The sequence below is a fragment of the Electrophorus electricus genome, chromosome 8 (genome assembly GCF_041902795.1).
Source record: "Electrophorus electricus isolate QZ-2024a chromosome 8, ASM4190279v1, whole genome shotgun sequence".
NCBI classification, from domain to species: Eukaryota; Metazoa; Chordata; class Actinopteri; order Gymnotiformes; family Gymnotidae; genus Electrophorus; species Electrophorus electricus.
The window spans coordinates 6368460-6381962 of record NC_137504.1 but is presented as its reverse complement, the minus strand read 5'-3'; the positions used below and the strand labels follow the sequence as shown (position 1 = coordinate 6381962).

The window sequence follows — 13503 nt, the reverse complement described above, 5'->3', positions numbered from 1 at the left end:
GGCAAAAGAGCTCTTACCACACACACACACCCACCCACACACCGGTGAAAAGTTGGGACACACCTGACTGAATTTATGATTTTTGTAGTCTTAAAGACATTTTAATCTAAGAAAACTATAAATAGCAAAAGCTGGTATCCTATATATGAATTGATTTCCAAAACAAAAATATAAAATAAAATAATTTTTAAAAATTGCCCCCTCACCACACGGTTTTCATTCTGAACTATCCTTCCCCATACATGTGCACAGGACATGCGAAAATTTCTTTAAGACTGACGGAATAGCATTATAGGTGGCTGCCTCTTGAAGCTGGTTAAGAGAACACCAAGAGCATGCAAAGCTGCCATCAACGTAAAGGGTGGCTACTTTGAAATAAGCTAAAAACCAAACAGAATCAATATTTGTTTAGCACAGCATAAAATCACATCCGTCTTATTTCATTGTTAAACACGTCGACTAATTTGCTGAATGTAGGGCGAAAAAAATTAAATAATCAGAGTATGTGTCCAAACTTGACTGATGACATATACATACACAAAAACATATATAAATAAATAGGGGTGTGGGGGTGTGTGTGTGTGTGTGTACACGTACACACACACACACACACACACACACACACACACACACACACACACACACACAGGCAAGGGCGTACCCTTTGTCTTTTGCATGCACATCTGCACCATGCTGGAGGAGAAGCTGGACGATTCGGACTCTGTTGTATCCTGCTGCCAGGTGCAAAGGAGTGGACTGCAAAGCACAAAAGGAGAGAGAGGATTGATCGCACACATACAACACACACAGACACACAGCATTCTAGAGGAGCCAGCACAACCTATAGGACAGTACACAAACTTATTTGTGTGAAGGCATTTCTGAAGTGGTAGGGTGGCCTGCCACCCTTATTATAGCACAGAGGGGGACTGTGCATGGGGATTCAGTGGCCAAACGCAAAAAGGGAAATAAAGGCTCCTTGAGGAGGTGTCTGCGAGCGCATCCACACAGCGGGGGAGGTGGACATGCATCATCACCTCCCGCCAGCAAATGTACTGCTCTGGCAAACAGCCCTGGAGCAAACTCGGACGTGGCCAACCTCGGTATTGCTGCTCTCATTGGCAAGGTTTTGGGTTCTCGGAGTCTATCAAGGTGAAAAACACCTGCAACTAAGGGTATCATTTGCACTGCCATCCCATTTCTTAAATTATTAATTAAGTCTAATAGCTAAACACATCTACTGGCAAGATCAAAGTAAGCCCACAATGACCAGAACTGCTTCTCATAAAATGTTCATTTGTCCTAGTGAAAAGTGTCATATTAACACACCTCACTGAATATAACTGTTGCGATTAAAGAGCCTTCAGCCGAGCGTGATCATAAATCTCCAATAATCACGTCCCTCTACAAAGACTTTCAAAATTTAACCAAAATGTACCAAATTGTACTTTTTAGTACATGGTCACTGGAGAGAGTTATCAAATGCTAAAAAGAACATACAGACAAATTTTCCTAACATGGACACAAACAAGAGCATACAGAACTAATCTGATTTTTTTTTTTTCCCCCCAAATCTGAAATTTGAAATGAGACCCAATTAGTTGTGTTTTAAGTCAACAATTTAAAATGGAAAAAAAAATAAAGTATAAAAATCAAAAAGCATCACGAAGCAGAATTAGCTAATGGCACCATAGTGATGGCCTAAATCCCAGACTGACAGACATCATGCATGTGTGCCAGAAAGCGTGAGTCAGATGGGACACGGAACAGCCTGCTCCCTTAACCATAGCCTCTGAAAGGAACGGCCGTAAAGGCACGACTGAGCAAATCCATAACAGGAGTGTATGTATGAGAGGAAAATGCACACACACTGGGCCTGCTTAAGAGTCTGCCTTTTCCTGTATTGGCGCATGGATTGTTCAGCAAGTCACAAACAAAAACAATACTGAGGAAAATGAGAACTCTCCAACTGAGAAGGCAAGATGCAGAGACGAGGTTTAATGTGGGCATGCAAGTCATACAAAAGAACGGCAAAGAAAAACAGTGGGTGATTCAGGCCTGGGGGGGGGGGTCTAGGGGTGACCGTATGGGTGGGTTTGAGTGCACTATGCTATTGGAGAGTGCAGGAAGGTGAGGAGGGAGAGAAGCAGCCATCACCTCTCATGACAAAAGCAGGCAATGAGGAGCACTGGTCCCTCTCAGAGGAGAAAGGCTGCACCACAGTTTACCCTTCTGACATGGTTTACAGCCATAGGTGCTGCACTGGGTAAATGAAATGTGACCAACCAAAAGGCCCAAGTACATAATGTGTGCAAAGAGCCAGCATAGTAATGAAAACAAAACCGGAAAAAGAAAGAAAATGTAAAAAAATAACTAAAATAGTGCAGTCAATCTAATAGCTGTTATTGAAAACAACTTACCAGCATTTTTTGAGATGTCGACTGAGACAATGTTGCCAGAACCACAAATAAGAACAAAACAAAACAGAAACAAAAAAACACAAATAATGATATAATGATTGCATCATGTTATTTCCACAAGTACTAAATCTTTTTTGCTTTTCTGCTTTAACTTCCCTAAGGATGCAACATGCTCTTCATCCTCTTCAGAACGGCACATCACGACAGTGATCGATTGCAAATGGAACTTTCTACACCCAGAGGAAATGTGACCAGAGAAAAGTTGTCATCCATCATCCTGTTCCTCTCTGCTGTGACAAGCTTTGGACTGTCTAGGCATGCTTAGCACCTGGCGCGCTCTGCTCTAGCACGCACTCAGGGCCTTCCAGCAGCGCTCCAATTGGCACGCGTGACCCCAGCAGGCAGCGCCAACACCAGGCTGCGTGCCCAGGCAGTACCAGGGCAGGACGACCTAACACAGGTTCCCACCAAATGCCAGCCACAGTCACCTGACCCTCAGAAACAAAACATGGAAAGGAGTGGTCATGCAATCCCTTACAGCAGGATGCACTTTTATTAGTCATCCTTAACCTCCGAGTCAACGCAGACTGGGTTTGACATAAGTAATGACCCAAGACAAGAAGGAGGAGAAGGAGGTCAAGGAAGTTAATTGGCCAGTCGTGTGCTATTGACAGCGACCATTACAGTTATGAGTCAATTCATCAATGATGCTAACTAGCTGAAGTTACTCAAATTTTAGAAGACAAATGCTCGCATAGCTACATTTCACAGCATTTATTAAATAACACTTAACTACATAGCTAGCTAGGACAGTAACTAGCTAACTTAGCCTCGCTAGACTAGCCTGCAATGCTAAGCTAATAGCTACCTTAATGTCTGAGTGGTAAACACTGAACAACTCTTTCTAAGAGGTGAAAATGCTTGTCCGTGCTTTGACTCTGCTCTCTCGGTGTCAGAATTTTTGATGGGCACCACCACACTAACATTAGTTTTGCAAGAGCTGGAAGCCCCAAAACATAACAGCAAATGTTTATAACTGCAATGAAAAGTCTGTCAAAACCAGGAATGTCAGTGTTTACTTGAAATTAAATCCACAAAGTGCAAATTTAAATCTGAAACAAAAAGGTGAATTTGTCCAGGTCAAAAATGCATACAAATGCAAAATGTTCTCGTTTGATTCGTTGTCATTAAACAGAAAAAAACAACAAACTAGGGAATTTAACTATGCGCTGTCCAGTTAAGGCACATATCCGATCAACTTTCCCCCCAGTTTTTGCACGGTATCTAGATTTCCCCCATCACACTACAGCCAGCAGCAGGGGTGTGTTAGTGAGCATGTGGTTCCTCCACCATGTGAGAAGCCAGCCTTTCCATCTTTTCCAACTGCTAAAGCGACAGCATGGAACATGTTTGTGGGAGAGAGCTTACTACGCAATTCTATATAGCTAACCAGCCAGTTTCGTATACCTGCCCACAGATGGTGACAACTGGCTAGCATGACTATGGATCTGCAGGGATAGGGGAAGCAAGCCTACACAATGAGCACGGCAGGTTGCTCTCTCTTGCATGCCAAGCCATGATGCTGGGCCACTACTGGGACTCAAACATGGGCCTTCAACTGTTTCAGTGCTCTAGAACCCACTGACAGTTCTTTGTTTGATTAAAAAAATTTTTTTGGATGGGGCTGCCTGTGCTACTTGAACTGTGAGTCCATAATCTCGCGAGAGGAGGTGAAACTCAACATGGCAGTGACCTGCTGTTGAACCCAGAAGCATAAATATCTCCATTTTATAAGAAACATATTAGCCAATTCTCAAAGTGGACAATCTTAAGCAGTTTCTTGACAACTATTTTGTGGAGGGGAAAAAAAAAAACTTAGAAATACAAGAAAGATTCCAGTAGGGACACGAATGACCTAACCACAAGCCCGGTCCAGGTGAGTTTGCTATATTCCATTAACATCAAACTCTCATTATTCAAATCCATGCATAAAGAGCTATAAGAACTGCAAAAGAGCATCAGATATAGCAAAGCTTATATAGACAAATGAAAAGGCCATGCTGCACTCTGCTGTACTAACACAATCCTTAAGAAGAACGGACACAATCCTTAAGAAGAACAAGACTCTAAAGGAGACTGTTCTTGATATTCAGTGTCGTAGCATGCGGGACGACCTCATATTTACCGGGATTGAAGAGAATGCCGATGACCCTGAGAAAAAAAATTAAAGATTTCATACAACATACTTCAACACTTTCCTCAGAAACTGCAAACACAATTACGTTTTGTGGTGTTCACAGATTCTGTGCCAAAACCAAACCTCTACAAGACCCATAATAGCACAATTAGAACACTATAAGCAAAAAGATCTGGTTAAAAGCGGAGGAAAGAAACTGAAGGGAGCCAGGTATGGCATGAATGATCAGTTTCCAAAGGACATCAATGAAAGAAAGAAAGAAAAAAAAAACTTGTTCCAGTAATAAAACAACAAAGAGAAGGACAGTGTGCCAACATTCCAGTGGACAAACTTTACATAGAAAAACAGCTTTACTGCGACTCTCCAATAACCCCGTGGTTACTGTAATACAAGTGTTATAAAAGATTCATGTCAAAGAAGAAAAAAAAAATAAATCTGTTGCTCAAATCATCATTCATAAACACACAATCTCAACATCAACCGCACACCCACAACCAGATGTGTAGTATAGTGCAAGTAAATAACTATACATTCATATTAAATGTAAACCCATCCTGGAATGAGGACTTAGTTCACAGGCTAAGAGAACAACAACAACAAAAATAAATAAATAATAATAATAATAATAAATAATAAATCAATATTATGATATTAAATTTTCAAGTCAATCTAACACTTTCCTTGACATATAACTCAAAACAAAGAGGTGTCAGTATTGAATCAACAAAAGAATACCAGTATTGATTACAATTATTAAAATACTCACTAAGAAGAGAATGTTCATATTGCCCGCCTTGTCATGAAACATACTCAAGAATACTTTTTCTAATCTAGAAAATCAGATGTAGCTGTCATTTTAAACAATGAAACACACCCGACTGTAGTCAGTGGCCATGCCCCAATACCTTTTAACTTCAACTTGGCACATCATCTAGTCTTTGCTAAAAGACCCAAGCTCTGATTCTTTAAGTTTCTTTAAAGAAGAAACACAACAGGAATTAAATATTTGCAATTTCCACTAGGCAATTATAAATAAACTAATTAATTAATTAATTAAAACAATTAACCATGGTAACATTTGGCAAATCAATTTAAAAAAAAAAAAAAAAAAAAAAAACGAACAAGGACATCATACCGGCTAAAAAGAATTCTGCAGGGGAGACCTTGGTTACACCACAGGAGCTTAATAGCATGTTTCACGTATTCCAACAAGATCCTCAGATGACATTCACCATTTTCAAAACATTAATCTTCCAAAATTTACTTTAGTAATTCAGAAACAACGAACAAAGAACTGAAATTGAATTCTACAACTGAACTAGAAATGAAAAATATTTCTACATTATAATACAGATGCCAAATGACAGCTCCCGGTCTAGATGTCTTTCCTGCAGTATTCTGTATATTTCTGGCATATCATCTTGTCCGTTTTTAAACTTGATATAAGATATACAGCTCTAAAATTCCACCTCATATGAATGCAGCCCTTATCTCAGTGCTGTTCGAGCCTGCCAAAGACCCAGCACTTCCCTCTAATTATTGCCCTATATCACTTACCAACAAAAATCCCAAAATAATCAGTAAACCACTAGCCAATCAAATCAAAACCGTCATGCCAATAATTACACACTTTGATCGGACAGGATTCAATAAAGGACGGCACTCTTTTGCTACTTTGTGCAGACTATTCATTTTGATTTTCAAAAGGCAACAAAAATAATCTAGATACTATAATTATCTTCTCAGATGCTGAAAAGCAATTTACAGGGTCAAAATTGGCTTTGGAAAATAATTTATTCATTAGATAAGAACAGCTCCCATTCACCCCTGGCCACTATCAAAACTAATGGGCTCACCTCCCAGAGTTTCATCCTACACGGAGGCACCAGACAAGGATGCCCTTTGTGCCTCTCTCTGTTTGCCATTTTTATAGAACCACTAGCCGCAGCAATCAAACAGAACAGAAGCATCAAAGGTATAGTCTCCCAACACACACAAGGACAGTCTCTATGCAGATGATGTATTGTTATACCTACAGGATCATCCAACTCTCTGCGGCGACCACATCACTCATAGATAAATTTTTCCAAAGTATCTAGTTACTCAATCAACTGGAATAAGCCCATCATTCTTCCTATTAACGAGGGAGGTAGTAATGCTGTAACCTGAAACCTATCCCCTGCTTTCACTATAGGCAACAATAAATACCTAGGCACCATATTTTCCAAACTCTCAAAGCCATTTCCTCTTAACTTCAAGCCATTATTATAAACAGAGGATTATGATCTACACCACTGCATGAACTTACCTATTTCACTGCTTGGCAGAATAGTAACTGAAAAATGCCAGTCCTTCAAAAAATAAATGACTTATTCACCATAATCCCTATTCAACCACCCACTTCTAGCAACTACATTCTACGATATACCAAATTTACTGGAACACAAACAACAAAAAAACAAACACTTCAAAATAGTAAAGAGGACCTTGGAGGACCTGAAGCACCAAACTTCCACTACTATCTAGCAGGTGCACGCACAGGCACACATTTTATTTATATAGATATATATTCCATCTCTAACCAGGAGGTTTTTATATATTTTTTATTTATATATATATATATATATATATATATATATATATATATATATATATATATATATATATATATATATATATATATATATATAAAAATAAAAAATATATAAAAACCTCCTGGTTAGAGATGGAATAATAACATGCAAGGATTCATCCTTAGCAGACCTTCCATTTATGGATCACACAAAACACATGTTTACACAATACTGCCATATCCAGCTTGATAGAAATTCATTATCTAGTCTGAAAATTCTGTATCGGGAGAAATCAATATTTATAGTATCTACAACTCACACCTATATTGAAGTATAAAACATATCACTTTCACAATGCCAAACAATAGTAGTCTCCTGCTGATTCAATATAAAGTAATTTATAGATCGCATATCACACAGCATAAATTACTGCATTAAAATGGGACCAACACACACAGACCCATGCTCCCACTGCTCTCAATACTCCTGACAGTTATTTTCACGCCCTATGGACATGCACACCCATACAACAGTACTGGCCCTCCTGACACAGACTTTATATCCCTTACCTTGGGTTGCAGCATTCCACTATCCCCCTTGCTTTGTCTGCTGAGTGATTATACAAATATGGACTTCTACATCCAATATACTACCCCCATATCCCTGCCATGCCATAAATAGGAATTCCATAAATATTACACAGAGGAAAAACCTGTTCTTTGCACATATAACACTGGAACGATCAACTGCCAGAGAAAATAATCAAATGACATTATTCAATAATTTAAACATACATTTTATTAAACACATAAACCCTCAATCATTTGAAAATATCCACCACCCCCAAAACATGTTAACCAATCTCTCCATTCTAGCAAATACTAGCAAATTTATGCAGGTGTTTTAGTTAACATATACATAACATACACAGACCAATGCATTTACATTCTAATGATTCTACATACACATTATATAAACACACAGATTACATATGCATAATGAACTAGGCAGGATAGATTGGAAACAACTGACTTGTACTCTAGACACACACAAACATGCATGCCCATGTACACTTGGTTACAGTTACCACCTTTTTGTAATTATACACAGGAGAGCAAATATCCTAGGCCAAACCATTAGAAATTCAAATAGGGCCCAGCCCACTCACTTCATACCAGAAATCACAAGATGACAAGCTGTTCACGTGCATCATCAGGTAGGCACCTCCCTTTGTTTGCGTCTCGCTGAATTCACCCCATGTCGCCTATAGAAGGCTCAACAGTGAGGGCTGATGTCCAGACCCCTCTCCCCTCCAAGCCACACCTCTTTAAACATAAATCCAAACTGGCCTCCCTGGTGACTAATTTCCATCTGGATCACCCACGTTACAGAATAGCCCAACACCTCACCTACGCAGCCCTCCATGTACCTAGAACACCGCAGCCATTCCACCTTTGCAATGCATTTCCCCAGCAAGTCTGTGATCTTTTCATCCACAATCACTGACTAGCCCTTTCAGCTACTTCCAATAAATCCTTCACCGCTACCCTTAGTTTACAGCATCTAAAACCAAACTGCACAGGCAAACATGTAGCAGACTTACCTTCAAATCCCCCAACACCTCTCTACCAGTCTTATATGCACCTGCCACTCATGTTTTCTCACCTCGGCTACCAAATCTGCATACTTCACCTTTTACTTTCAAAAGCGTCATCAACTACATTCTCAAATGAAATTGTTAACGCTATAAAATAACCTATCCATTTACTTTCAGGGTACAGCACCATGGCCGGCCTCACTGTAGTTAATGCAATACACTGTGGGACCTGTAGTTTTTACCTACATCCCCTCCTAATTTCTGATCTCGTGCTTTCCCCCCCCCCCCCTATATAAACTCTATATAATAGAGTTTAGTTTTTGGCTAAACTCTATTATATAAGCCCCTCCTACCAGTGTGCTCCTTATGGTAAAAGAATTTCACATACCACGAGATGGCAATTAATTGAATTTGGTTCAATTGCTTGCAACATAATTTAATCACCAAGCTGACATTCAGTTCTCCTTTTGTGACTACAGTAAGCATATTGTCTATACACAAAAGGTGCCAAAGAAAACAATTCAATGCACAGCTGAATTTCTCTGACTGTGTTGCAAAATGCTCCATTTTCTATGTGAAATATCAGCTGTTTCAGGGGGATGTTTGTGAATGCTGATATTTGGATCATGTGTAGCTTTTGTCATGAAGCATGCATTCTGCTGATGGTGGGGAAATGCGTCAGTTAACTGCTGCCTTGCAGAAGGCCACAGCTGGGCCTGACTAGGAATCAGTGTGGCTGGGCAACCTTTTCCCAGCATCAGCTGGGACGCATGAACAAGTCAGACGCAGGAACTGAGCAGATCTGCCCACATGGGTGTGCAGGCCTTCTGGAGCTCGAGCCAGCCAAAGCCAGACTGCCAATAAAGCACAAATTAATGGGCAAATACAAAGACAATCACGCACACCTCAAAGACTATTAAATGACAGAGTCTATTACTATGCGCAAATGGGGTGTTATGTTTGTGAAGGGTCGTAAAGGTAGGGGAAAAGTCAACGACAAAAAAGATCAGTCAGAACTTTAATGAGTGCACAAACAAAAAATCTCTTGTTAGGGGAGAGACAGACACAGAGAGAGAGAGAGAGAAACATGAAATGGTTCAGTGACTCTCACAGATGGAGCTGGTGATTGCTGCTGCTGCAACACACTCAGCCCTCCATCACGAGGAGCCAGAGTGAACACAAATCCAGAGCAAACAAGAGCAGAGCCCAGTTACAGGGAGCTGATTTAGATGCAGGGCACCGAGAAGCCGCTCCTGTTGCCTATGAGCCACATTACCATCATATTTCAAGCACTGAGAGGACAGAGGAGATGAGTGCAGGGGCGGAAACAGCCAGCCAGGAAAAAGCCAATGTGCTTCCCTGCTTGTGTTTTTCCAGTAGGAAAATGTCTTTGTTCCTGTTTTTCATTCTCCCCTCGCTTTGCAATGGAAGAAGTGTGACCTGTAACCATGCCAACAGCGAGTGCTTACCCACAGCTGTTGCCATGGCCGCACCGCAAACTATAACTACAGTAAAAACCAGGTGGACCTGAAAGCACCATTGAGCCTTTCTGCCAAAGTAACCATCCCACCAAGACGGGGAGGTAACCTCCAAGCCCTCACACCATATAAAGGTTAACGCTGGAGCCCAGCATGGAGTGGGAGCAGTCAGAAGACACGCCGCACGCCGGCTAGGCATAGGCAGATTTGGTCGATAAAGACATTAGCCATCTCTCACTACAGCTCAGAGGGGGAAGCAGAACGCTCTCTCCCAGTCCTTTATTCCCACTCGCCAAATTACACTGAGAGGCCTGTTTACTGCATATGTGTCTAATAAAGGAGCTCAGAGGTCCCTTTGGGGAGGGGGTGGGGGACTATGTCTCCTCGCTGCATTCACCCCCATTAACAGCAATCTCCATGGAGCCTTGGCACCTCTAATGACCAAGCAGGGCCCTGCTGGTGCTATTTCTGTGCGTGGTCTGTGAAGGTCCCGGCTGTTCCCCCGAGCTGCCTTCCAAGCCTCCAAGGAGCTGCCAAATATGGCCATCTTGTGTGATTAAGTGGAATAAAATATGGAAACTAGGAGACAGAGGGAAAGTAAGGAAGTTGTGCACTGCCCTGCCTCTAGATGCGTTTCTGCATCCGCCTACGTGCGTCTAGGGACGCAGAACTGTCGCAAGACAGGACTCACAACAAGTTCAACAGACACCATGTATTTCTTAATCTCCAGATATACAAGGAACTGTGACAGATTCCAGACAGTAGCTATTGCATAGAGTTCTCCGCTCTCATGTTCTTTCACCCTGCTGGCCCACCCTCCCCATCATCCTTTGCCAGTGAAAGCAGTTCTAGCTGTGTGTGCATTGCTAATTTTTGAGAAGGTACACACACACACACACACACACACACACACACACACACACACACACACACATTCTACCTCATATGCATATAAAAGCAACGCTAAGACGAGGTGGCAGGTGAAGCCCTGAAAGGTGAGGTCATTACTATCACTAATTATTGCCTCATTTGTCACTGTCACTGCTATATATATTTATTTAAACATCAGCTAAATAATTCCACCACTTCATAAGAAATATTTAAAAAATCCAAGCCTAGCTCTTAGAGAAAGAGGTGGTTTTCAATCCAAACTGGACTTTTAAGTATCCGCCAATTTAATTTTATTCTTCTCCACAGAATTTATTCCAAACCATTTTCTGGTAAGAATTTGTGTGATCTTCTCATCTTCATCAGAAGGCCTATACCAATCCATTACATATAAGGCAGGCTGTAGCCATGTTTCATCAGACGTTCACTGAAATTACCAATCTGAGACATGGTGTGATGGGCTGAGCGTTTCAAGCCAAGCCACCGGGCTTGCAGTAATGAGATGTTTTCTTGTGAGAATCATATCTCTGCTTGTGAAGGCTATGGAAGGTCAGACAGTGGACTGCAGTACCCTCAGAGAGAGAAAGAGAGAGAGAGAGGAAACACATCGAGCATCAACACAAACCAGGAACAGCCGGTGGTGTTGTTCAAGTTATGGGCATCAACATTCCACGTCAAGCACACATCCAGGAGCAAGCAGAGAAGAAAGTGCAGAAAGAAAACATGGAGGGAGAGAAAATGAAAAGGTCACTTGCTCTCCATGAAACATCTGTGACATGATTTATGGGCTTTGCAGCAGGCCTTCAGTAAGTGATTGGTTTTTCCTAGGGTGCTGCACAAGGCATTGTGATAATGTGCTCCACTGTGCTGTGTTAATGACATAGCTCCTTTATTATCAAGCTAGAGTCAAGCCAGGTCGCATACAATGGAGTGTGCTTTCTCACACACACACACACAGCTTGCTTTTTTGTTCTGTGTTTGGAGGTTTCCCTTAACTGGTAGAATCACACACTCAAATTCTTTCCTGGAGCAGAAAACTATTAATTCCAGCTCACATGTGAGTGAGATGTCAGGCACAGGGTGGGGGGGAAAGAAAAAACAAAAAACAGCCTCACAGGCAAAAGCTCAACCCTGTTTAAGCAGAGGCAGCTGGTGTGAAGAAGAAAACTGGAAATTTCCCTTTAATTCATTCATAATATTTATTGCGTTCTGAAACTGCTTTCACCTGCAAGGGAACCGTCTATAAATCTGGCATCAGCAGCATGGATCATTTACATGGTTCTCATCAAATGGCCCAAACGCTACAGTGGCCTTCAAACTCAACAATAAAATGGTGACTAATATTTCCCCCATGCCAAAACAACATCCCAAAGAAGTGCTGATATACAGCTAGCTTCTCTTCATGTGATAGGTGTACGGGTGAAACACTCATATACTGATTAACACCATAATCTGTGCAAAATATTTGGCAACCAAGCAACTATAAGATATTTATTTGAACAATAATAATTTGTTGGCATGTAAAGCACCACATCATAAAAATCAACACCACGATAACACATATTTCTGTATCATTCAGCATAACGTCAAACACAATGAAGCACATATAAGATTAGCACAATGAGAATTCTGTTCTTACAGACAGAGCCCCAATTTCAACACTACCGAGCTGAGAGTACCACGTACAAACTGGGCAGAGCAAAGCCCCAATCTCAACACTACTAAAGCTGTGAATATCACGTACAGGCTGGGCAGAATAGAGCAGAGCCCTAAACTCAACACAGCTTACTGAGGCCGTTTGGGCTCACTTGGATAGGGGGAGAAAGAGTAGACAAAGCTGCCAAAATTCTTTTAAACACAATTTTCTTGGGAGCTTAAGACGTTTGCACAGTACTACATCGTCTCCAGAACTTTGGGGGGAGGGGAAAACAGGCAACTCTAAATGGCCACCTTAAATGTTTCCTTAGGTCAGTTGTTACACATCACCGCTCTGCCCCTCCCCCTCCCTTCCAGCCCTGTAAATGAGCCCTGAGAGTGATCCGTGAGAGGCCAGGCAGCTCTGTTCTGCTAGCCAAGCAGGACAGAGGAGTGTGCTGCATGTCTTAAAAGAGATGAGGAGATTATGCATGGCCCAGTGGGGCCGTGGGTTTGATGCTATCTCTGGAGAAGCCTGGAGAAGCCAGTAGTGTACTGGGCAGATCAGCAGGTCTTCGACGTTGCCGTAGTTCAATAGGGCAGTGTTAAATCATGTATCTAAATAACTTAGCCAGTCAAACACTGAGCTTTAGCAGACAAAAGCAGTTTAACTCAGTCCTGATCATCACAGCAGTCTGATATGTCCAAACTAGTG

General features: G+C 41.4%; 1 protein-coding gene across 4 annotated transcripts in view; it reads right to left on the bottom strand.

Moving 5' to 3' along the window:
- The window catches only part of tnksa (tankyrase, TRF1-interacting ankyrin-related ADP-ribose polymerase a), a 65147-nt gene that overhangs the window by 18164 nt on the left and 33480 nt on the right, over positions 1–13503 (bottom strand). For 3 of the 4 annotated variants that reach the window (XM_027028485.3, XM_081718850.1, XM_081718851.1), the window contains 2 exons: positions 2421–2441; positions 662–756 (listed from right to left, as the gene is read on the bottom strand). In XM_027028485.3, coding sequence (XP_026884286.2) covers positions 662–756; positions 2421–2441 — 116 coding nt within the window. The remainder of the gene's footprint in view (positions 1–661; positions 757–2420; positions 2442–13503) is intronic. The other variant, XM_027028487.3, reaches the window with a different exon arrangement.